The sequence below is a fragment of the Lontra canadensis genome, unplaced genomic scaffold, assembly GCF_010015895.1.
Source record: "Lontra canadensis isolate GAN:19392208 unplaced genomic scaffold, GSC_riverotter_1.0 scaffold154, whole genome shotgun sequence".
NCBI classification, from domain to species: domain Eukaryota; kingdom Metazoa; phylum Chordata; class Mammalia; order Carnivora; family Mustelidae; genus Lontra; species Lontra canadensis.
Window position 1 is genome coordinate 904,236 of NW_022631148.1, and position 23,358 is coordinate 927,593.

The following is a 23,358-nucleotide window of genomic DNA, read 5'->3' on the forward strand; positions in this document are numbered from 1 at the left end:
ATCTTCCAGCACTGCCCTGGCCGAAGCCCTCCCTAGGGCCCCCAAAGGAAGAAAAGGCACAGAAACCGCACTAAGAGTCTAGAACTTTCATTCTCCGGAAGTCACCTTAGCCCTATTCTGGGCCACAGTCACAAGCTGGCCAGCTCACAACCTGCATGGGCCTCTGGTCCATAGAGACCCCAGCCTCGCTGAGAGGGATAGTAGTGTCAGGTCTGCGCCGCAACTCACACCCCCTCCTTCTCCCCCTCCCTGGCACCAACACCCTCCTACCCTGCTCCAGCTGCAGGCTGACAAGATGCCTGAAGCATTATGTCTGACTCTAACAGTAGCTTCAGGGGGACAAAGGAAAACTTGGCTGGCTGGCCTCTGGGCGATCCGGTTCCTTAGTGGCCAGTGTCCATACCCCCGATGTTGTGCAGTTTTTCCCACTACAATAAGCACTGAGAGGCAAGACTGTGTCCTCTGAACCATTTGCTGAAGACTCCGGGCTGGAAGAGAGAGCAAGGCTGGGTTTGGGGGGTGGGGGGTGAGGCAGAACAAGCACTAACTCCTTCAGTTTTTCAATCCCGGGTCCTGAGTGAAGCTTGACTACTTGTCTACACTTCTGGTCCTTAGGAAGCATGGTGGAGGCAAATCTTGTCTGGAGAAAGCCAAAGTCCAACACAGTACTTGGTGAACAGGGAGGCACGTGAATGCTGAGTGACAGGTGCCAAGGGCCAAGCCGAGTCCCACTTGTTCATCTAGGTTGGGGTCATCAGAGGGAGGCCAACCCAGGGTCTCCCGTCCACGGGTTGGGGAGCAGCAACAGTCAGGAGCAAGGGCCCAGCCCCCCTCCCCTAGGAGGCAGAAGGAAGGGGGCTGAGTGGTTGTCAGGCATGATCTTCCCCATCTGCGACGTGGCGGTAGCCAGGAGGCTGGGCCTGTATCCGGAACAAGACGGTGAGGAGCAGCACGATGAGGAGGAAGAGGATGGAGCCACAGACAGCCAGGGCCACGATCACCTCTGGGCGGGGGAGGGGAAGAGAAAGTGCTTATCAGTGTTCCTCCGACAAAAACCTGACTGACTACCAGACACCAGGTGCTCTTACAATGGGACATACCAGGTTAGTGACAAGTGCTATAAAGAAAAACAAAGCAAAGAGAAAAGGATGGAAAGGTAGTAGGTCAGTCATGGAAGGGCTCGCTGAGGAAGTGACAATTTGACCAGAGACCTGGACTCACTGAGACACTTGCATTTGAGAGAAAGGTTCTAAGGACAAGGGCGGAAGGGGTGGGTAGACAGAAAGCAAGTACAAAACGCACTGATGTGGGAATACATTTGGCACCTTCTAGGGTCAGCTGCGAAATCAGTATCACTACAGCAGACTAAGTGAGGAGCAAACATCAGAGCAGAGGCTCCTGGAAGGCCGTGGGGAAGAACCTGGATTTTGTTCTCAATGTCCTAGGAAGCCACTGGAAGATTCTGAGAAGGGTAGAGCTATGAACTGATTTTATATATATGTATACATATATATATGTGTATATATATATATATTTTTGTGTGTGTGTGTGTGTATGATTTTATTTATTTGACAGGGAAAGAGAGGAGAGAGGCAGGGAGAGGGAGAAGCAGACTCCTCACTGAGCAGAGAGCCCAATGTGGGGCTCATGGGATCATGACTTGAGCCACGCAGGTGCCCCAAGAGGATGTATTTTAAAGGTCAAGCTGATAGGATCTAGCAGATCCTGCTAGTGAACCGGATGTGGGGTCTGAGAAAGATGGTATTCAGGAGGACTCACAGGGTCACCCTATGCAAGGAGGTAACGAATGTGGCATTCATGAAGATGGGCGAACCTGGAGGAAGAGTGGATTTGGGGGTAAGAGTGTTTGGTGTCAGACACAGCATCTTGGCGAGACCTCAAGTCAGCAGCTGGATAGGTGAGTCTGTAGCTCACAGGAAAGGTCATGAATCTGAGTCATAAAAGGATGGAGCTCCTCACAGAGGTAGTATGTGAAGCAGGGAGGTTGGATGGGATCACCTTGGCAGTGGGCACAGATGGGGAAAGACCAAGATGAGACCTGGGCTATCCATTGTTCTGTGGGGAGAAAAAGCCAGTAAGGAAGCCACGTACAAGTCAGAAAAAAGCCAGAGAAGCCGAGGAAGTGTCTAAAGAAGAACAGTCGATTATATCATGCCCCTAAGAGATGAGAGAAGCTGAGAACTGATCAGGCTTTGATAAGAGGAGGCCATTGGTCCTTTACAAAAGTGGCCTCACTGCGGTAGAAGGTGACACGCCATCTAGCACAAGTCTGACAGGACAGGCACTGAGCAAGCAGAAACAGAGTCTAGGCAAAGGATTCCACTTTCACAGGGAACAGAGACGGAGCACGGCTGCAGGAAGATGGGGCCCGAAGGGTCTTTGTTACACTTTCAAGATGGGACTGACCCAGGAAACACTGGGGCCCCACAAGTCCCTGTGGAAGTGAGATGGACCTGGAGCACCCGGGGGAGCTCGGCCTCAGGTGGTGGCTTATGCCAGCAAATAAGCTGGAAGAACTGCTGGTGGGAGGACGAGCCCATGCTCTCCTGGACACCCTGTTTCCTCAGTGATATGAGAACGAAGGGCATCGCCTGAGAATGAGGAGGAGGGAGAGGGTGAGGAATGGTCTCAGGGTGGGGAAGTAAACTGTCTAGTGACATGAGTCAGAGGGTTGGAGGTACAGCAGCTCTCTGGAGACCTGTGGGTAGGAACTGAAAGCTGTTCTGGGACGTTCCTCGCAGAGGCAGGCAGCAGCTCACCTGTGTCCGCGGGCCCGCTTGCCAGCTGGCACTCCTGCTGCCAATCCTTGGGCACGACAGGCTCTGTGAGGTGCAGGAAGTCCTGCAGCGGGCAGCGATGAGGGCAGCCAGGCAGGACCAGAGGCCAGGGAGCCTTGTCACTCTCATTCCGGAAGTACATCTCCACTGAGAAATTCCTGAGGGTTGACAGGAGACGGAAGCTGCTCCGCAGGCCGGTACCCGAGCCCTGGGGCCGCCCACAGCCACCACACGAGTACCCCTCCAGAGGGCAGACTGGTGGCTGCACTCACCCGTTATCTTCCTGGTACAGTTCAAATATGTGACAGGAGGCGTAGGGGGCCTGTTCCCCATTGTAGACGTCCAGTGCCATCTGCAGCGCGACCAGGGTGGTATCATGCTGTAAGACAGCGGAGCTCCCCATCAGCACTGCTCCCCACCAGCCCCACCCCCAGGTGCTGGAGAGAGAGGAAATCCAGCTCCTTGCTTGACGACCGCACCCCGGGGACTACGGGAGCTCACCGCGGAGTAAACCAGCAGCTTAGGGAGCTGGGAGGAGGTTGCCATCAGGGTCAGGTTCTTCCGTATCTGAGCCAGCAGGACTCCTGAAGGAGAAGAGTCCCCAGTGTCAGTGGCACCAGCTACCTCATCTTCTGACCAGACCCGTGTGTGGCCCTTCACCCTCTACTAGTCCTGGGTCTGATCACCGGCATAGGGAACTCTACTCAGGGGCACAGGAATCACGCAGAAAACTCTCCAGCACCTCTGTTGTCTAAGAGCTTTCGCATTTACAGAGGGAAGCAAGATAAAACAAGATACCCGTATTTCAACACAGACATAGAGACCTGCCAATTCATAAAGGAGCTGCAAGGCCCTGCCGGCGTCTGGACAATTACTCCAGTCTGGAGCAAATAAAAACCTAAGCTTGCTTCAGAATGCACAAGATGGCGGCCGCACATGGGCGCTCCGCCACTTTTCCTGGGCTCAGGAAAGTGTGACAGCCAGCCCTCCCTTGGGGGCTCGGATCAGGAAACTGGCATGTGTATTACTCTCAGCCTTCTCGTCAAAGTGGCCCCTGGTGGTTCTCTGGAGGGGACAGAGGGTCTTCTGACATAGGTGACACTTAAGAATATGAATGCTAGAAAAGAAGCGCACAAACTCGACAGTGGCCTTTCTACAGGCCCAGAGTAGCTAAGCATTCGCAGGACTGCAGAGACTTTGGGGGCTAACGGGAGGTCTGGTTTCGAAGGAGCAGAGAGCACTACAGCTGGAGAAGGAAGCGTGGGAGAATCCCTCCAGAGCAGATTTTTAATGCAGTAGGGTCCTGAGGAGGGGAGTGACGCGCTGCCCGCCACTCACCCCCCTGAAGTCGGGCCTTCTCTGCCTGCTCGTAGATCCCGAAGAGGAAGCGGAAGCTGAAGTCCTTTAGTCGGCTCAGACGCTGCATGGTTCGGGGTGAGGCCCAGGGCGGCAGGACCAGCCCATGTGTTTGCTGTGTATCGCAGCGGGCAGGTTAGCTTCCCAGGCCTAGGCCAGAGCCTCTCCGGGGACAGCTGTCCTCCCCAGCGGGAAGGTGCCTGTGTGTGTGTGAGGGAGGGAGAGGAGATGAGACGTGAAGCTGAGGGACTGGAACCAGGACACATGGCGGACAGGACACAGGAAAGGAAGCTCAGGCACGGAAAGCATGACTCAGCAGAATGGAGCCGGGCACCATGAGACTTCTGGGTGGAGAGGGCCAAGAACTGCTGACACAGAATAAACCATTTCCCACTCCGAGGTTCTTTTTCACCCATGAGGGAAATTCCTTGGTTTCACAAGAAGCGGCTTGCCTGGACCTTCCCGGTGGGAATGGTATCTGGGCATGGTATGCTACTTGTCCTGGTCACCTGGGCCTGCAGAGGTTTGAGGGAAGAAAGGCCATACCCGGGACCCTAAGTGGGCTCACCTCACAGAAGAGTGTGTCATAGACATTCCAGACGGTCTCCAGTGTCACGTCTGTAAGCCCTGTCTCGTTGGCCACCATATCCAGAAATTGCTATGAAAAATAGATCAAGGGGATCAGTACCGCCCTGGGGGAAAGGACCAGTGTGGTGACCTCCGCCTGAGCCCCACTCACTGCATTATGAACACTCTCATTCTGATACTCTGGTGTCTGTCGGGTCTCGTTCTGCAGCTGCTCGTAGCGGGGACATGGGCCCAAAGGGAACTTCAGCAGCTGTAGACCGAAGCAGGGCGGGGAACAGAGGCAGAGAAGGAGCTGGGGATCACAGCCAGGCTCATGGCCAGAGTTGTCCCTCTCACCACCTCCAGGGAAGGGCTGGCCAGTCTTACCCTATCCTCAGCGATGGGCACAGTGTGGACGGGGATAGGTTGCCAAGAGATATTTGGGTTGAAACGCTGCATCCCGTTGGGAGGGAAGAGTCCAGCCAGGTTGGCCTCAGCACTCATGAGAGTGCGGTCAAAGTCTGTGCTTCGCACGTAAACCTGCAATGACAACACCAGTCTCACCTATGGGGGTGGGGTGGGAGCTTTGGCCCCTCGGAGGGGCCGTGGCGGGAGGACCTGTCTTGATGGTTATCCAGCAAATGGTGGCCGTCTCCGCCTTTCTGACCTTCCATGTCCCTCTTCCCAGCAAAGGTCCAAACACTCAGCTAGGGGCTGGCTGTCCCCAGTCTGTGAAGAACTCCTGTGGAAATGGCTCTAGCTCAAATGACCTCCCAGTCCCAAGTGCTTAGTCACTAAGGCTGTCAGTTCTGTCTGTCGGTCCAATTTTCTAGTGATGCCTATCTCCCTATCAACATCACGGTGCTTGAAGGCAGAAATTGTCTCCAAAGACATACCCCCTTTATGAAGTGGCTTAGAGATCAGGGATAGGAAATAATGAACAGAGGTAATTCCTTGTGCAAAGGGAGGAGGATGCAGTGGGGCAGGGCAAGACCAGGACAGAGCTGCCCCTCAAGGGAACAATAACATCGAGATGCCCATGGCCAACAGTGGTAACCAGAGGAACAGCCAACCCCCTCCCTGGGGTGGAGGGCCTCAAGGAGCTGGAACACTGGTCGGTCTTCCCTGACACTCCTTCTCTACACGTGATCCCTGCTTTTTATCTCTTGACCCTGGGTGGTTTATCATGTCACCCTCACTACACTCTAAGCTCTACGAAGACGGAGATCCTATCTGTGTACTGCACCATTAATGCAGAGTGCTAGTACAGCACTCTGCCCTTAGTAGGTACTCGAGAAGCATCTTGGATGGGAAATCCAGTTTATTTCACAGAATCAGAAAAGACTTCGCTAGGCCCTTAACCCTGAGCTTGGATGCTTGATCTGTTTTGGCCCTTTCCAAGTCAAAGAGGGGCAAATTGGCCTCTGGGACTGTGCTACACAGCTCTGAGATGCCTTGTCCTGTAAGTGTAACCGAAAATGCACGAAAGGAGGCCAGAGTGGCCCAGGCTCCTTGAGAGCAGAGGGTGAGAACAGCAGGTTCCCTTCCCCTTGCCTCTTGGGCTCCCAGCCTTACCTCTTGCCGGTGGTAGGAGGTGTTGAGAAAGCCTTGGTAGCGCTGCCGCAGAGCCTGGCCCAGCTCCCAGTGCTGTTGCATACCCTCCTGCAGACAAATGCAAGGGTTGACAGGGAAGGGACAGCTCACACATCCCACAGGGCTTAGGCAGTGTTGCTTTCCAAATCTACCCTGGCTGGAAGTAGAAGTGGGTCAATCTGATCACAGAAGTCATTTATTAAGTAGCCCATTGTGTATGGCACCTGTCCTGGGCACAGAGGAAAGTAAGGTTGAGAAATCTGGTCAAAGTCAGCAGCCACGTGGGAAATGACAATTCGGTGGGGCCCCCAAGTTCTGTGGCCTGCTCTTGAGGTCACTCATGCTACAGCACACCCAGAGTGGGGGCCTGGCCTCTGACCCACCTTGGTTAGCTGACCAAACCCCTGAGGCCACTCATCTTCCTGATAGGGGTCCTTGGGATATGTCTTCACTGGTGAACGGTCTCCATGTCGGTATAGCTGAGGAAAGAAAATAGTTTGCCTCCAGGTCAGAAGGGCCAGGTCACAGGGCCCACCTTTGCCCTGCTGGGGAGGGAAGCCCTACTCCTTCTGTGAAGCCTTAATTCTCCCCACTGCAAAAGACCCCGGCTCGGGGTCTAAGTCACTAACTTTGAACAGGTTCCAGAGATTCTAATTTGGCCAACACAACGCCAGTGGAGACTATAGGCGAAGCCAAAGATATAGGTGAAAAAGGAAAAGATAAATGAATGCAATGCAGGTGGTGGGAGAAATTGGGGGGAAATCACCAAAGGCTTAAGGGTGAGTCTCTTGACCGTTCGTTCTATCATATCCCTTTCCCAAGACAGACTCACCCGACCTATGCCCTGATACAGAACTACTTGCACCCTGCCTGCCCCCCGAAAATAACTGGGGCTCCACTTCAATTCCTAACCGGGCCACCTACCCTCCGGGCCGAGGGTGGTCTCCTAAACCCGCTCATGATCCTGGAGAGACCCCGACACCAGCCCAAGCCCCGCCCCTCCCTCTAACAGCGGGCCTGTGCCCTTCCAGCTCTTGGCGAGTCCTTAGGACATCCCATCTCTCATTACCAAGGTAACGAAGCGCAGACTCCGGGCCTGGGTGGGGGGCATCACTATCAGATTCAAGCCAAGAAGGAGCTGGAGAAGAGCCGCCCCGCTCCACGCAAACTGTCTGCCCGCCATCACCGTTAGAGACTATGCTGCAGAAAGAGGGTGGAACCCGCTGCGTGGCACCTCCAGCTGCCGCCCGGACGCACCCGTCAGGACACACGCCGGAAGTGCCTTCGCCGCCATCTTGCTAAAGGAGGGGCAGAGATGGTGGGAGAAGGAGGAATTTGGGAGGGAATGCGTGTAGGAAGCCCGCGAGGCGGCCGCGGCGGAGGAGCGTGGGAGTGTAGCGCAACCTCGCGTTGTAGAAGATGCTGAGGACCTCGTCTTGGTAAAGAGAACCCCGAGCTCCGGTTGGCCCCGCCAGGGAGACCGAATAACAAGGTGGCGCCTTGCTGTGGCCGGACATTGGCTGGGAGAGCGAGCGCCCCCTCGGGCCGGGGTGCCGCTGGGCCTGAGCTCAGAGCCAGAGCCGCTGCAGAGTTCAGGCAAGGGTTGGAAGTACAGGGTACCCCGCTCCACGCCCCTACCTTCTGGTGGAATTTGAGCCTTGGCCCTGGCTCTTTGCCCCGGGGAGGCTCCCTTTGGTGCAGGGCACAGCGTGTCAACAGTTCTTTGGACTCCCTATGTCCTTGAGGTTGGTCCCAGTGTAGCCTACAGCTCGTACCTTTGAGCAAAGCTCCAGCAGCCCTCTCACTTTCCGTTACAGTTTTTTCCCTGCCCTCCCATCCTTCCACTTCCGAGTTTTGGATGCCTGGGAAGGTGTCATGCTTCCTCCAAAACGAGTGGGTTGCACAGTATGTTCAGACTTTGAAAAACCAAAGCAGTGAATCCACAGGGGAGGAATTTCAGACCAATGGGGAGGTAGATAGATAGGGATAAGGGGAAGGAACATATCATAAAGTGGGAGTAAGTGGAGTTTCCGCAGAATCAGAGACCCTCCAGGCATCGGCCATTAGGATCCAGGTGCAGCCAATTTGGCTTCATGGCTTTGTGACTGAGCTGGGCGTGACTCACAGCTCCAGAATCACTAGACCCTTGGGATGCTTTGATCAGATCTGCCCACTGGAAGTAAAATCACTAAAGGTGGTTGGAGAAATAAAACCTGATCAGCACTATATGGGAGAAAGCAGGGTCATAATTTTGCCCTAGGACTTCGGATCCAATTACTTACGTATACCTTACAGAGTTATTATGGAGGAGTGAATAGAAATTGAGAACTGAAGTATGGGTAGTCAAATAGTTGTTAATCTTTTTTTTTTTTTTAAAGATTCTTTATTTATTTGACAGAGAGAGAGATCACAAGTAGGCAGAGAGGCAGACAGAGAGAGGGAGAAGCAGGCTTCCTGCTGAGCAGAGAGCCCAATTCAGGGCTCAATCCCAGGACCCTGGGATCATGACCTGAGCCGAAGGCAGAGTCTTTAACCCATTGAGCCACCCAGGCGCCCAATAGTTGTTAATCTTACTTAGTCACAAGGACCTTTATGAATCAGATGAAAATTTACCACCCCCACCCCACCTTCGGGAAAAATGTCCACACACACAAATGGAATTTTGCATATGATCTCTAGGGTTCATGAAGAATGTCAGTAGTTTCCATAAGTCAGCATCTCTGAATCCCCAATCTAACCTACTGCCCTTACTTAAAAGGATTAGGAAACAAAACCAGAGAGAAGAGTTTGTCCAAGGTCACAGAATTCAGGAGAAGGGATTAAAACTCAAGTTTTCTGATTCCCAATTAGTCTTTAAAATGGGCTGCTTCTTTCAGGCCACTCAAACTGCATTGCTAAACCATACTGAGTGGTCCCCAAATACTTTCAATAGAGATTTCTGACAAAGGAAACCTTTTCATGTTGGTGGGGTTGAATGAGGGTACAGCTAACGGGCAAAATTCTGCATATTAGTGGGCATTCTTGAATGTTTCTTCTAATATATCCCTTACTCTTCTTGCAATGTAGCCAGACCTTTATGATTTCAGAATGTAAATCTTGGGCTCACTAAATTTTTGCAAGTAGAACAAATTCATCTTTTGCTTTTCTTCCCACTTGCTAAAGTATGTCTGTATCCTTTGTGCCTGCAAGTATCCTATGTAGGAGGGATTGATGGAGCAGATATTATTTCATTTCTGTAGGGAAAACAAATCCAGGAAGGGTGAAGTACATGGTGGAATCAAGAGCTAAGCCCTTGTTTCTTGACCCCCAGCTTCTGCATATTTTCTACCAGATGATTCTGTGGTCTCCATGCCTTGGTTCCTAACTATAGATACAAAAAACTAGGCATGTAGATAGATAGTTAGATAGATACAGGGGCCTACCCCAGACCAAATAAATTAAAATCTCTGAAAATGAGACCAGGTTTGGAAACCACTGTTCCACCCTGTGTTGTCAGAAGCAAACCTAAATCCAGGTGAGTTAACCATTTTTTCCATCTGGGGAGGCAGTTTTGTGTTAATGGAGTGAGGTGTTTTGTGTTTGTTTGATGATGAGTTTGAGCTTTTGAGTCTGTTATACCTGTGTTCAGATTTGATATTGTCCCACTTGCTAGTGACTATCTCCTAGGGTTATATACGAGGATAAATAAAATAACACATGTAAAGATAAATGTATGTAGTAACAGATGTTACTTTTTTCCTTTTCGCCTGGTATATCATAATCTCTGAACTTGTAGGCCTGGGAAGCAGAAATTCCTGGGTTCTTCTCTGTCTTTTGATTGGAGGTTGGGCAGAAGTTGTTTAAGTGCCCTGCAAGATGACCCCCACACTGCATCTTTTCCAGAATGGTGAAGGAGGGAACAAGAACCAGTTTCCCCAGTCTGTCTCCTCCAGACCATACCTTGTGGCCTGCTTCATGGGAATTCACATACTTTCAGGGGAATTTTCAAGTTTCATGTATGACTGTGAACTGGTGAATGCTCCTCTTTTTTTCCTTCAAGTTTCCCCTTGCTGCAAGGAAAAGCCTCTGGTTCTAGGTTCTAGGTTCTAGGGATTCACAAATAGGACCTGGAAGATCCCCAGGGGTTCTAGGATCCCCCCGGAGCCAAAGAAACCTAGGAAAGGCCCCACGGCACTGGGAGGCTTTGTGCCTAACACCTGTGGGCTGGTGGGACCATTCTGTGGGGTGGGTCTGGCAGAGTGAGACATGTGACCCCAGCTGCTGATCGTCTGACTACTTGCTCTGTTTGGGAGAGAAGTCCCAGCAGTTGGCCTGCAGAAACTCTGTGAGATAGTGCCAGCAGGTTTTGTCTCCCATTTTCCTCGCCCTTTCCCTTTTCAGGGGGGGGGGGGGGGGGGGCAGGGGGAGGCAGCGCTCCTGAACCCCTGTAACCTTGAAGGGTTGGCTCTGGCAGTAAAGGGCTGCTGATGCTTCCTCCTTCTCCACTTGAGATAAAGCGAACTGATTCCTGCTTTGGAGGAAGATGGCGCCCTGTTCGTTGAGCAACTGGTGCTAACCTGGGTCAAGAGGGCTCCAGGTGGGGCTCGAGTGTGGTCAGAGGGTCCTGGGCTGACTAAGGTGTCAGGAGAGGGAGCTAAGGATCAGGAGTGGATGAGAGAGGTGTTTTCCAGCCCCCAGAAGATAGGTCATCAAGGCCCAGAGCACGTGCCGTCCCATGTTCCTCGTAACCAGGTGCTGCAGTGGCATCTCTGGCTGTACTTCTGGGGGTGGGGGGAGGTGGAGGAGGGAACTGGTTGGATGGTGTGGGTGCTGGGACAGGATGGTTGCAGTTTCCCAGGGGTTGGAGTCCCTGGTGTCTACTTTCCCAGGACAGCTGGGGCCTTGTGAAAATCAGGAAAGGAACACATGCAAGAGGAATGGAGAGCCTTGTGCTCGTGACTCAGAGATGCTCAGACAAGGGTGGTGGCCTTATGAGGGGATGACCTTGTGAAAAGACGGAAGAAGAGCTAAAACTGGAGGGAGAACTTTGAGATGGGGGGTGTCGGAGGGGCTTTTCTGAAATGTGAAAGTGAATACATGGGCAGATTTTGCAACACCAGGCAGCCTGCTGTCTTCTCAAGTCTCTGCTCTCCCACCCCCGCCTACTCCCCCACCCCACCCTGTGCTTCCTCCCATCTCTCACCATGCTCCTTCTCCGTTTCTGCTTTCCCTGTCCTTCTCCAATCCTGTTCCTCCACACCCTCTGTCCACTCTTTCCCTTTTTCATCTCTTCCCTGGTGCCCTGTTCATCTGTTTCAGTCCCTCTGGCTGCCTGCCCTGGCCCTCTGTCCTTCTGTCCTTTAATGTGGGGCCCATGGGAACTGGAGTTCACAGCAAAACAGGAAGAGCCTGGGAGCAGGAAACTGGGAGCAGGGCAGCGGGTGAACAACCAGCAGTAACCTCAGCTCCTTGCCTCCCACATCTGGACGGAAGCATCCCCAGGGCTCCCTGTCTCTCCCACCAGCCCTCGCTTCTTCCGTCTCAGTGCTCCACTGGCCACTGGACTCCGCAGAGTCCAGACAAGAGTATTCCTGGACTCTGACACAGAAGAAAGAAAGAGCACAGGGACTAGAGCAAGGACATCTGGATTCTGACCCCAGCTTGGTCACTGTGTGTGGTCTTGGCAGGGGCTTTGCCATGAGCTCAGGGCTCTCTGTGAAATGGTGCTCCTGTTACTTGCCCTCCCTCCTTCCTGGGGCTGCTTTAAGGACCAAAAGAGATAGTGAGGGGTTTGTGTATGGAAACAAGCACTAGAAGGTTAACAGTGTACAGATTCGAGGCGATGGGAAGACCTGTAGATGAAAGGATTGAGAGGGGGAATGATAACTGCTGCTCTTTCTTGAACACTTACTATGTCCCACCCCTTGAGCTGTGTAATACGTTGTGTACTTCTCATGACAACCTTATGTGGCAAACACCATTATTATTACCATCCCTATTTTAAAGGTAGGGAAACAGGTTCAGAGATATTATGTAACTCATTTAATCAAGATCACAGAAAGAGGCAGAGGCAAAGCCAGGCCCAGAGCTCAAGTGCTGAAAGCTCAGATGTAGAAGAGGATCATATTATTTTTTTTGTTCACCTATTCATTTAACAATCAGGAACGTAGTTCCTATTCTGTTGCCTGCTCTGTGCTAGGCCCTGTTCCATGGGCGACAGGGGAGATAAAATCAATAAAACATGGTATCTCCTCTCAGGGATGGATCTCACGTTCCAGGCAGCAGGGCTGGATGGCTATGGCTGTAGTAGTCTCAGTAGATGCTGGATAGAACCTACCATCACTTCAGATGAATGGTTCTCAGATGTGAGAACCCACATACCGTCCCAGGTCCATCCTGGGCTGGCACCTGGGTCACCTGTCATCTCTGCCTCCACCCCCATCCCAGCCCTGCCATTGCTCCTCTCTCTCGTGGTCTCTTCACATCTTGGTGGCCCCCTGCAGGGAACCACCACTCAGAGACTCCCTGGATACGCACCGGCCTCTCCACCCTTGGAGTTATTATACTAATTTGGCTGAGGCCTGGGGCTAGTGGGGAGAGCTTTTGGCCCTTCCCAGAGGCAGGGGAGGAGGAGGGAGGCTGGGAAAGCAGGCTGAGGCTCAGTGTTGCAATTCCAGGCAGTGCCGGGACCTTTGCTCTACGAGATGACTCTGGTGGCTGCCGGGATTGGGGTAGGGGGTGCCTGGGAGGCAGTCCTTCTGTAAGAGCAGCTAAGAGCCACCGGGGTGAGGAGAGGAAGGGGAGAGATGTGGAACTGGGCGGGTCTACAGAGAAATGGGACTGTCGTGGTTGGGGGCAAGGGGGGGCAGGGGTGAGGCTGGACTGAGGGGGCGGGCGGTCGCGCTGGGGAGGAGTCAACATGGTGGGGAAGCTGCCCTGTGGGTGTGGGGGATGGCGGCTAGGGCTCTAGTCAGTCGTCTCCGGTCTGCCTAGCAGGAAGGAGAAGTGGCCCGACCCCTTGGCAGTCCCTCCCCTCAGCCTTTCCCCACATTACTTCCCTGGGGCTCCGGTGTCTCACTTGCTCAGCTCCGGCTCCCAGTGCAAGGTCTCCAGACAGGAGATTGCACCGCCCTCCCCTCCCAGCAAGGGGGCTCCAGAGATTGCCCCAGCTGGGAAGTCTGGTGGCCTGGGGATTCGGTGGGTCTGCTCCTCAGCACTGGCCTGGGGCTCTTTGTGTGAGTCTGGGAGGGAGTGGGTGGGTACCCTGTAGATCTTAGGGGTCTCTGGGGAGAAGTGAAGGATGATGATGGTGATGGCAGCCCAGGAAGCAAAAGGATTCTATTTGGGTCCAGAATAATTCCTGAGGAGTTCTGGGGGAGGGGTTCCTGGCTGTGAAATGGAGCAACTCCTGGAGGTAGGAGGTTTGTGCTGGGACGCTGGAAAGTGACAGCAGTGAAGTTATCTAACAAACAGTGAGTCTTACTGGGTGAGTGAGCCTCAATCCCATGCCCTAGTCCTGGCCAACTTTGGCTGTCCTCAGTGCTGGAGGAAGGGGAAGGGGCTCTGACAGAAGCTGGGCAGATGTGCCCAGACACTCTGTGATGGCCTGGAGGGGTCCCTGGGGGAGAAAAGGGGGCAAGGTGGGCACCTTAGCTAACAGCTAAGACTTTGGAGTCAGACCAGAGTTGGAATCTTGGCTCTACCATTGCCTAACTGTGTTGCTATAGGCAATTTACTTAATCTCTTTGAACCTCAGTTTCCTCGTCTATAAAATGGGTTTACGAATAGTCATGACATCATAGGCATATCTAGAGGAAGGTGTATAAAGCTTTAGCACAGGCCAATATATACATACACAGCAAGTAAATGTTGGTGGGTATATGAGTACTCGTAGGATCAGGAGGAGAAGGTTGATGAGGCCAAAGAGGGCCCCAGTTCTGAAGACGGTAACCTCGGTCATTCCTGCAGGACAGCTGCCTTGGTAATGTCCAGGGCTCCAGGAAGAGATGTCCCTGTGGCTGGAGGCCCCCGTGCCTGATGCTTCTCCTGGTAAGCGTCTTCACTCCAGCCCTCTCCTCTGAGCTCAGATCCCAGCTCCTCTCCTCCCTCGGGAATCAGCCTCCTTCACTGCTTGCCTTCACCTGTCCCCTGGAGAGCAGTCCAGAGTCATTCTCCGTATTGCTTGCCTCCTTCTGCCCAGACTACCTCTATGCTGGGTCTGGTGCTGGTCCTTTTCTATATGGGCTTGCTGCTGGGGAGAGCTGGCTTGTCTGGTGCCTACCAGCACTGGCTTTGAAGAGTTCTGTCTGACCTCTGAAATGGATGCATGTCAGCCCTTCAAGGGGACAAAGGTTAACATCCTCATCTAAGGTACTGAGGGGATTACAAGAGACTAGCCCTAGAGCCCACATAAACCCCAGGGTCCTGAAGCCTGAGCCAACATTTTGCTGCCCTCTAGGGGTAGAGAGAAATGAGCAGTTTCCCAGAAGGACGCTAAGGAAGTGGATGGGAGGGACCTGAGACCCCCTTGTGCCTCTTTTTCGGGGCTCAGACTCTGCAGCGGAGCTGTGGGAGCCAGATGCACAAGATGCCAGCAGCCAGGCGCTGGGAGGCAACACCTGCATCCTCAGGGAGGAAGCCAGCACTCCCCAGTCCGGTGGGGGCTCTCTGGGGGCAGGGCTGGAGGCAGCAGAGCCTGCAGTCCTGCTCCCTGGGGTGGATACCCCTCCAGAGTCTACAGGTGAGGAGCTGTTGGATTTGGAGGAGGAAGGGGCCCCAGGGGTCTGGGAAGGGTACCATAGGGCTGTTTACCTTCTGAGACCATGGTTAAGTCCAAAGGCTTTGGATTCTACTAGACCTGAGTGATCTGAATGTGAATTTTTTCTCTGCCTTGGGCCTTCCTGAGCCTCAGTTTCCTTATCTGTAAGATGGAAATAATAATAGTACATATCTGTTACAGTTGGGAGGATCAGTGCATGTAAAGGGCTCAGGCAGTACCTAGGACAGAATAGCACTTGGCACGTGAGAGCTACTTTGTCATAACAGACTAGACAGCATACACTGAAGGGGATGAAGTTCACTGAGTGCTCAGCGCAGTGGCCAACTGGGCACCAGGGGTTTTCTTCTTGGAGAAGAACATGAAGTTTCTCCTCTGTTTCCAGAGCTCCGTCCACAAAAGCGGAAAAAGGGGCCAGCCCCCAAAATGCTGGGGAACGAGCTGTGCAGTGTGTGTGGGGACAAGGCCTCCGGTTTCCACTACAATGTACTGAGCTGTGAGGGCTGCAAGGGGTTCTTCCGCCGCAGTGTCATCAAAGGGGCGCGCTATGTCTGCCACAGTGGGGGCCACTGCCCCATGGACACCTACATGCGTCGCAAATGTCAGGAGTGTCGTCTTCGAAAATGCCGCCAGGCCGGCATGCGGGAGGAGTGTGAGTGTCTGGGGACAGGAGTGGGGGAGAGGATGACGGGAAAGGGCTGCGGGGGTGTGAGAGTGGACAGGCAGCTGAGCCTACAGGGTCTTCCTACGTGGTCTCTAAGTATGAGTTAAAATCTCATCCTTGACTTTACCCAGTGCTCTCTGCTTTTCTAGAGCCTCAGACTACCCCTCTGTCCCATCCTTGCTTCTTGTGTCCCCCTCTTCTCCCCTCATGTCCAACCCTGTCCTTAGGTGTCTTGTCAGAAGAGCAGATCCGCCTGAAGAAACTGAAGCGGCTAGAGGAGGAGCAGGCTCAGGCCACGTCCATGCCCCCAAGGGTGTCCTCACCCGCCCAAGTCCTGCCCCAGCTCAGCCCCGAGCAGCGGGGCATGATTGAGAAGCTGGTGGCTGCCCAGCAGCAGTGTAACAGACGCTCTTTTTCTGACCGGCTTCGAGTCACGGTAACCGAGGGAACCGGGGAGAGGTGGCTGTGCCCAGAGCACCCACCGGCTTCTTGATAGCTGACTCAGGGTAGTTCGTTTTCTCCATCCTTGCCCTGCTGGGTAGCCTTGGCCCATGGCACCAGATCCCCAGAGCCGGGAGGCCCGTCAGCAGCGTTTTGCCCACTTCACCGAGCTGGCCATCGTCTCTGTGCAGGAGATTGTTGATTTTGCCAAACAGCTACCTGGCTTCCTGCAGCTCAGCCGGGAGGACCAGATCGCCCTGCTGAAGACCTCTGCGATCGAGGTGGCTGGCAAGGCCGAGGGGTGAAGGGAGAAGCAGGGCGGGACTATCTCCCACACTTCCAGACAGCCAGGTGGGGAGCGCAGGGGCCCCATGCCAAGACCAGCCTTCTGAGTCTCTGTTTGAGGTCTGCTCCTTGCGTGCAGGTGATGCTTCTGGAGACATCTCGGAGGTACAACCCTGGGAGTGAGAGTATCACCTTCCTCAAGGATTTCAGTTATAACCGGGAAGACTTTGCCAAAGCAGGTAAGAACTGAGGTCAGAAAAGGATTGGGTTGGATGGAAAGACACTTTCTGTCACTGGGCTCATAGTGACTACAGAGACACAGGCCCAGGGTTTTTGCTTTGCTGTATGGGGAAGGATCCGCTTGTTTTTCCAAGACAGAAAGTTGGGAGTGGTGTAGGCCTCTCTCAGCTACTGCAAAGAGACATCTGACCTCTGTTGGATTCGGCCAGTGGTTTTCAGTGTTTCGGGGAGCCTGAGGGGGTTGGGGCTCCACAGAAGTGTCCCCTTAGAGGAGGAACAGAGAGGTACAAGACTGTCCTTCATCCTCTCTGTAGCCAAACAAGAAACCCCACTTAATACTGTGCTTCTGCATAATGTTTTGCTTGAAGAAACGATATCACAGCGAGGGAAAAAGCTTGAAAACCGCTGCAATGAGCCTTTTAGTATTTACTGATGAACTTGGTTGTACTCTTTAAGGATCGTGTGGACTGTTCCCCCCACCCACCACTCTTCTTCAGTTGCTTTTTCTGAAAAGCTAAAATACATGTTGGAACATGGCAATTTTGGGGCAGTTTTAGGATAAGAGTAACCACTCCCATCCTCGTGCTGTACCCCGGAGTGTTTTCTCCAAGAATTAGTGCACACACAGTGCTGCTCGTTGCTGCTTGCTTGCGGTCTAAGTGGGGTTGGCGTCCTCATATTCAGTTGCCAGTAATGTTTGTGTTATGGGAGTGGGGGTGGAAAAGCATGGGAAGCTGAGAGGGTTTTGGAGGGACTAGAACTTCGACTTAACAGGAGACTGAGGAGTTGAACACCTGAGGGCGTGGGGCCGTGAACTAGGGCTGAAGCAGTGACTTCATTCTTGGAGTTGGTAGGCCCTGGTTTCCAGGGCAGAGCTCATAGTCTTCTCCGGTTTCTGGTGACAGAGCAGCTCACGTGCCTCTTGTTCCAGCACAGGCCCGCCTGTGAGCTTTCTAGGAAGGCCTCCCTTAAACCCTAGCTCTGTGGCCATCAGTTGCCCCGGGAGCTGCTGGCGTGTGTAGGCACCTGATGGGGCAATTTGATGACTTTCTCCAGCTCTCAAAGCCCAGCCCAGCTCCCTTTATCTGCCTGGTCCCCAAATGCTTATTATCCCCATCCTTCCAAAGCATGGCCGCTGCCTCCTTCCTAGCACCCTCCTTCCTTCTCTTTCCTTTCCTTTCCTTTCCTTTCTTTTCTTTCCTTTCCTTTTCTTTCTTTCTTTCTTTCTTTCTTTCCTTCCTTCCTTCCTTCCTTCCTTCCTTCCTTCCTTCCTTCCTTCCTTCTTTTTTTAAAGATTTTATTTATTTATTTGGCAGATAGAGATCACAAGCAGACAGAGAGAGAGAACGAGAGGTGGAAGCAGGCTCCCTGCTAAACAGCCCGATGCAGGGTTTGGTCCCAGGACTCTGGGATCATGACTTGAGCCAAAGGCAGAGGTTTTAACCCACTGAGCCACCCAGGCGCCCCAGCACCCTGCTTTCTGAACGCTTCGCCCTTCCCCTGCCTGGGCGTTCCTTCAGCACTTGCAGACTCGTGCTGTCTGAATCGGCACCTAGTTATCAATACATTGACGTGAGCAGTTTTGCTGCCGTCCTGTTTGCCTCTCATTTCCTTCTGTCAGCGAGGTCTTGGGGAGGAGGGGCAGGGGCTGTCTTTTGTCAGGTCTCCGTCCGTCTCTGCATCCACTGCTGTGTGTGCACGGGGTGGGCAGCTCAGGATGCAGACCAAGAGCAGCGGAGGTTCGCGCTCAGTGACCAGGAGCAGAGCTGGCAGGGCGCACGGCCCAGCTCCAGAACCTCCTCATCCTCTCTGTACGAAGGGGCCGTTCAGCACATTTTGAGGCTCAACAACCCTCCAAGAAAGGCTTTGTAAAATGGCTCTTGTCCATTCAGTGTCTCAACTGTCTCAACATACACTTGATAAACATCAGGGGAGAAGTACAGGAAGTGACTAATCAGGGAGCGTTGCCTGGAAAAGTTAGCAGAAGGCTGCTGAGAGACAGCAGGCAGACAGGGACAGGGTGGGGTGGGGTGAGAAGACTTAGTGATGGGAGAAGTGTTCTTTAGGTGTCATGACTGTAGGTCACGGTTTGTTGAACTTCACTCTCCTCAGCAAGAAGACTGGTTCTATGTTTTGAGTTTATTCATTCATTTATTTATTTAACAAATACTTATATAGTAGTTACCATTCTAAGGACCCAATGAGGTACTATTATTATCCCCATTTTACAGATGGAAAAACCAAGGCTCAGGGAACTTAAATAACTTACCCAAGGTCACACGGCCTAATAAATGGTCGAGCCGGGACTCAGACCCAGGCAGTGTGATGCCATAGCCCCTGCCCTCGACCACGTTGCTGTCTTCCTGCTGGCACATGAAACATGAAATGTATCTCTGGTATTCAAATAAGTAAGGCCAGTTGCCAGTGATAAAGTTTTCTTTGTAAACAGAAAGAAGCTTTGCCTCTATTTCTAGAGAATTCTAGGGACAGCAGTATTATCATTGAATCCAGCGCCTCCTGTGTGCCAAGCACAACCCTACATGTTTTGCCTGCTTTATGGTTTCACCATCACAGCAGTCTTATACGTTCAGATAGGATTCCCAGGTCACAGAAGAGGCTTAGAAAAGTTAAGAAACTTGCCTAATGTTACCCGGCAGAGCCCCGGGAGACTTCTTAGTGATTTCCTAACAGTTCCCCTAAGTTGAGGAGCTGGAGGAGAGAAGGAAGTTCCTGCTGCCTGTGCCGCGTGCCCCAGCCTCCCTTCTTCCTCCCCAGGGCTGCAGGTGGAGTTCATCAACCCCATCTTCGAGTTCTCCAGAGCCATGAACGAACTGCAACTCAATGATGCTGAGTTTGCTTTGCTCATTGCCATCAGCATCTTTTCTGCAGGTGCGAGGAGGGGCAGGAGGGAAAAGGAGCAAGAGATTTGCACCAAGCAGAGCTGCAGGCCCCCTAGGGCAGGAATTGTGGAAGTGGAAGCCCTTGCTGTGCTACTTTGGGAGAGGCTGGGTGGGGTATGTCCCTATTTGGGGGGTTGTGATTTGGGGTATAGAACTAAGACCCTGGCCAGACCTGCTCCTCAACTCTGTTGGTGACCTATAGACCGGCCCAACGTGCAGGACCAGCTCCAGGTAGAGAGGCTGCAACACACATATGTGGAGGCCCTGCATGCCTACGTCTCCATCCACCACCCCCATGTGAGTCTCCCTGTGATTCTCCCCTCCCCTCTTCTCCTCCTCCCCAGAGGCTCATCCCCTGACACACCTACTTTCCCTTCAAGAATCCTTCCCTGACTACATCTTGCACAGACAATTCGCTACCTCTCTCACAATTCCCCTACCCTTGCCCCCTTCCCTGGGGAGAGGCAGAAACTGTACTTTGTCCCCTCCTTCCCCCAGGACCGACTGATGTTCCCACGGATGCTAATGAAACTGGTGAGCCTCCGGACACTGAGCAGTGTCCATTCAGAGCAAGTGTTTGCACTGCGCCTGCAGGACAAAAAGCTTCCCCCGCTGCTCTCTGAGATCTGGGATGTGCACGAATGACTGCTCTTCCTCCCCCCACCCACACCCCCATATCTTCTGTTTTCTGGGCTGGAAGGCTGATGCGCCCGGCTGCTTCCTAGAGGTGAAGCAGACTGAGAAGGGCAAACATAACTCAGAGCTGGGCAAAGGAGATCCTCGAGTGACATTAAAGGAGAGTCAAAGGGTTGGGAGTTTGGCTGCTGGGCAGTGGAGGGTCCTGCTGAAACTGTGCTCCATCTGAAGCCTGTACTGCCCCAACCAAATGGATGGATCTGGGGGCCACTCTGCACAAGGTTCTCCCAGGCCCTGCCGGTCCTGCCTCCACCACTTCCTGTTTTCCCCACAGGGCCCCCAGAGAAATTCTCTGCTGTCACTCTGTGGCTTGGCCATAAATGCCTCGGGGCTGCCTCACTGATAGGCCTGGCGCTCTTTGTACAGAAAGACCAAAAGGAAGATAGGATGAGCGAAACCATTTCTGGGTTGGGGTGGGGGCAGGGCCACAGAGGAGGAGACCGTCGTTTAAGATCTGCCTCCAGACGCAGAAGAGGGAGACAAGTCACGAGTGACAGCTTTGGCAGTGAGAGGGGACCTCCTCTTACTAGTCCCATGAGGGTGAATGAGATGCTGAGGGTTAGATGCCCTTTTCGTTTAATGATCCAGGCGGGATCGGGTTGTCTTTTCTGAGGAGGAGCTTGGGTGAATTTTCAGAACTAACACCCCAGCCATGCACCTGTCTTCCCACGCGCCTCCATAATGGCTCGTTGGTACCTTTAAAAAAAAAAAAATTAAAAAATAAAAAAAAGGAGGGCACAACAGTCCGTGCTCTAGGGCCCCAGGCCCTGTGGAATGGGGAGGCTGCCCCGTTGCCGTTCGGGCCTGTCAGAAGGGCTGGACTCCATTTCCCAGCGGACACCGCGGCACGGTTCACGCCCCCTTCGCTCGGCGCGCTCCCGTGTAGGTGAGACGGAGGCCTGCGCCTTCCGGCATCGGTCCCCCCGGCGTCCCTGAATTGGTAGGCTCCACCTCCGGGGCAGCCGGCTTTGCAGCCCAGGCTGCTGGGCACTTCCAAACCGCTAGCGGGGGGAGGGAGGGTGAGGTGTGGGGGACGCTCAGAGAGTCTCGGGAGCAGTGTTATCTTGAGAAGTCGCCTCCAGATTAATCCACATCTCGTCGAAATAGGCTCTATTACCATGTGAAATTAAAATCTCTTCGTGCAAACTAGACAAAATGTACTCCTTTGGGTCCTCCCCGTGGCACGCTTGGCACTGGGCTGGCCCAGCGTTCCCCATCGCCGTCCCACTCCCACAAGGATAGGTGTGTGCGTAGCCGCCTTTCTGCCGAGGTTAGCTCCACCCTTCAGCCCTAGGCTTGGTGCAGTCCTGTCCACCCCCCCCCGGTGGTGCGTGGTACAGCCCCCGGCCCCCTCAACCTCCCCCTCCCTCCCTGGCTCCGAGTGGTACGCGCCCCCCGGTGCAGACACGGAACTGGCGCGCGCTCGAAGCCGCGCTGGAGCCGGCGAGCTTCCGACACTCCGCTGCCGGGGGCCGTCTGGGCTGGGCCTGGCCAGTTCCCCTAGGAACGGGAGGTAGGAAGGTCCGGGCCACAGGGGGTCCTGGGAGGGTATTTGGGACGGGGCTCCCCGGGGGAGACGGACTTTGAGAGGAAACAGGGGTTCTAGGGGGAAGCCACCTTTGTAGAGGCCCTAAAGGAGATGGGGGGCGTGGGGTCTGGAGGGGGACGGGGGGGTCCCTAGGGAAGGAGGCGGGGCTAGAAGGGAGGGCGCGCTCGGAGCCGCGGAAGAGGTGCGGGCTGCAGGACTGGGCTCAGCTCGCGGTGGCTGGACTCGATTCCGCCCCGGCTGGCTGGTGGCGCTGGTTCGGGGCGTGGGCGGGGGAGAACTGTCCAGCAGGTGAGGGGGCGGGCAGAGTTGTCTTGCCGAGGACGGAGCCGGGATCAGCACCTGGCGCGCGCGCGCCGTGTGCACCTTATATTTGATCACGGGTTGGAGATCATGTTTGGTTTTTTTGAAAAAAGAAAATTTTTTTGGTGTTTCAAAACTGGCTTGTTAGAGAATCGAGATGCCATTTCATCTTTTATGCAACCGCTTCCCTCCTCATCCTCGCGCATCTTTAAATTCTTCCTCTTCCTGTCCTCGCCTCTTTTCCAACCCTGCCTTTTGCCTGCCTTATTGCTCTCGTTCTCCCCCACGCTGACCGGTCTGTGCTGATGCGCTTGCAAGGTCACTGCCTGGGTAGGAGGGGAGAGAGCCTTCTGTTGTGCTCACGTCAGCAAAGATGTCATCTCGCTCTCCGGTTCCTGTGGTTTTACTATGACATTCTGCCCCAAACGAGGGACTAATCCAAAGCGTTGCTAAACCTGGCCATTTGTAGGCTGAAAAGACATAGAGAACTTAAACGTCTGTGGATTCTAAATCTGCGTCTGGATGGAGTGGATAGGGAAGCAGATAGGTACACGTTTGATGCCTTTGGAACATAGGAGCTGAGAACCAGGGACTCCCTATTAGTAAACATGGTTGAGGCAAAAGGCAGAGTCTGAGTCTGGTTGATATGAAGACAGGATGTGAGTTATAGGTGATGTTAGTCTTTATGGGAAGGGGAGAGAATGTGGAGGAAAGCCTATCTTTGCAATCGGAATAACCAGAGGTAGTGGCTGTTGATGAGATATGAAGTGTGGCTAAAAATCTATCCTATCACTAGGGCTGGAATAGTCACAAGATCTCAGGGTCCTTATAGTTCCGGAGGGAGATGGACATGGTAGAGCATGATAATGACTTGAGCTTTATCAAGTGATTCTCAGTGGCAGGGCTAAAATCCCACCAAGGCTAGAGGCCTGATGCCCTAATATATTTAGTAGAAGACACTTCAGGTGTGATTGTTGAAATTTTGGCAGGAAAGGGCCCTTGGTTTTCAGTGTAAACATAGATTTCAAGGCTTAGCCTTGAGCTCTGGCCCCATAAATTCTTTTTTATTTTAAGATACATCGGCTCTCGCCCTAAGCAATTTTCATATAATTAAAGAATTACACTTTTTACCCATGTCCCTTTTCATTTTTCTATTTCCCCTCCCTTTCTTACTCTGCTTGCAAGGACCAGAGATCAGCTTTATAACAGTGCCC

The 23,358-nt window shown here is 53.3% G+C and overlaps 3 protein-coding genes across 17 annotated transcripts in view; 2 read left to right on the top strand and 1 right to left on the bottom strand.

Annotated features, from left to right (window-relative positions):
- Nucleotides 1-235: 235 nt before the first annotated feature.
- Nucleotides 236-7,600, bottom strand: ACP2 (acid phosphatase 2, lysosomal). Its single transcript, XM_032844743.1, has 11 exons — nucleotides 7,384-7,600; nucleotides 6,698-6,793; nucleotides 6,297-6,383; nucleotides 5,109-5,261; nucleotides 4,894-4,992; nucleotides 4,723-4,812; nucleotides 4,137-4,269; nucleotides 3,300-3,382; nucleotides 3,071-3,177; nucleotides 2,781-2,956; nucleotides 236-1,003 (listed from the first exon to the last, which is right to left on the bottom strand). Exons 1-11 carry the CDS (start codon nucleotides 7,495-7,497, stop codon nucleotides 870-872), a joined length of 1,272 nt encoding a protein of 423 aa, XP_032700634.1. The 5' UTR covers nucleotides 7,498-7,600; the 3' UTR covers nucleotides 236-869.
- A 38-nt stretch (nucleotides 7,601-7,638) lies between these two features.
- NR1H3 (nuclear receptor subfamily 1 group H member 3) lies at nucleotides 7,639-20,635 on the top strand. Of its 7 annotated transcripts, none has more exons than XM_032844738.1 (10): nucleotides 7,639-7,753; nucleotides 14,262-14,342; nucleotides 14,845-15,033; nucleotides 15,455-15,721; nucleotides 15,961-16,169; nucleotides 16,276-16,455; nucleotides 16,599-16,698; nucleotides 19,475-19,588; nucleotides 19,802-19,896; nucleotides 20,098-20,635. In XM_032844738.1, the coding sequence occupies exons 2-10, from the start codon at nucleotides 14,300-14,302 to the stop codon at nucleotides 20,242-20,244; spliced, it is 1,344 nt and encodes a 447-aa protein (XP_032700629.1). In that variant the 5' UTR covers nucleotides 7,639-7,753; nucleotides 14,262-14,299; the 3' UTR covers nucleotides 20,245-20,635. The 7 variants fall into 7 exon arrangements, with proteins under 7 accessions (XP_032700629.1, XP_032700630.1, XP_032700628.1 ...); XM_032844739.1 differs by lacking the exon at nucleotides 7,639-7,753 and adding an exon at nucleotides 9,304-9,828; XM_032844737.1 differs by lacking the exon at nucleotides 7,639-7,753 and adding an exon at nucleotides 13,049-13,078.
- A 976-nt stretch (nucleotides 20,636-21,611) lies between these two features.
- MADD (MAP kinase activating death domain) overlaps nucleotides 21,612-23,358 on the top strand; it is a 39,506-nt gene continuing 37,759 nt past the window's right edge. For 5 of the 9 annotated variants that reach the window (XM_032844682.1, XM_032844686.1, XM_032844692.1 and 2 more), the window contains exon 1: nucleotides 21,612-21,808. The gene's annotated coding sequence lies outside the window, so the exon portion shown is untranslated. The remainder of the gene's footprint in view (nucleotides 21,809-23,358) is intronic. The other 4 variants (XM_032844687.1, XM_032844688.1, XM_032844694.1 and 1 more) reach the window with 1 other exon arrangement.

What these genes read in the sequence shown, in the direction of transcription:
- ACP2 (XM_032844743.1), bottom strand. Translation starts at nt 7,497, where the DNA reads ATGGCGGGCAGACAGTTTGCGTGGAGCGGGGCGGCTCTTCTCCAGCTC. An exon ending in TGCCCATCGCTGAGGATAGG is followed by an intron (nt 4,993 to 5,108) that starts GTAAGACTGGCC and finishes TTCGGTCTACAG; the next exon opens with CTGCTGAAGTTCCCTTTGGG. An exon ending in GAAGGCCCGACTTCAGGGGG is followed by an intron (nt 3,383 to 4,136) that starts GTGAGTGGCGGG and finishes CTTCTCCTTCAG; the next exon opens with GAGTCCTGCTGGCTCAGATA.
- NR1H3 (XM_032844738.1), top strand. Translation starts at nt 14,300, where the DNA reads ATGTCCCTGTGGCTGGAGGCCCCCGTGCCTGATGCTTCTCCTG. An exon ending in CTGACCGGCTTCGAGTCACG is followed by an intron (nt 16,170 to 16,275) that starts GTAACCGAGGGA and finishes CCTGCTGGGTAG; the next exon opens with CCTTGGCCCATGGCACCAGA. An exon ending in TCTCCATCCACCACCCCCAT is followed by an intron (nt 19,897 to 20,097) that starts GTGAGTCTCCCT and finishes TCCTTCCCCCAG; the next exon opens with GACCGACTGATGTTCCCACG.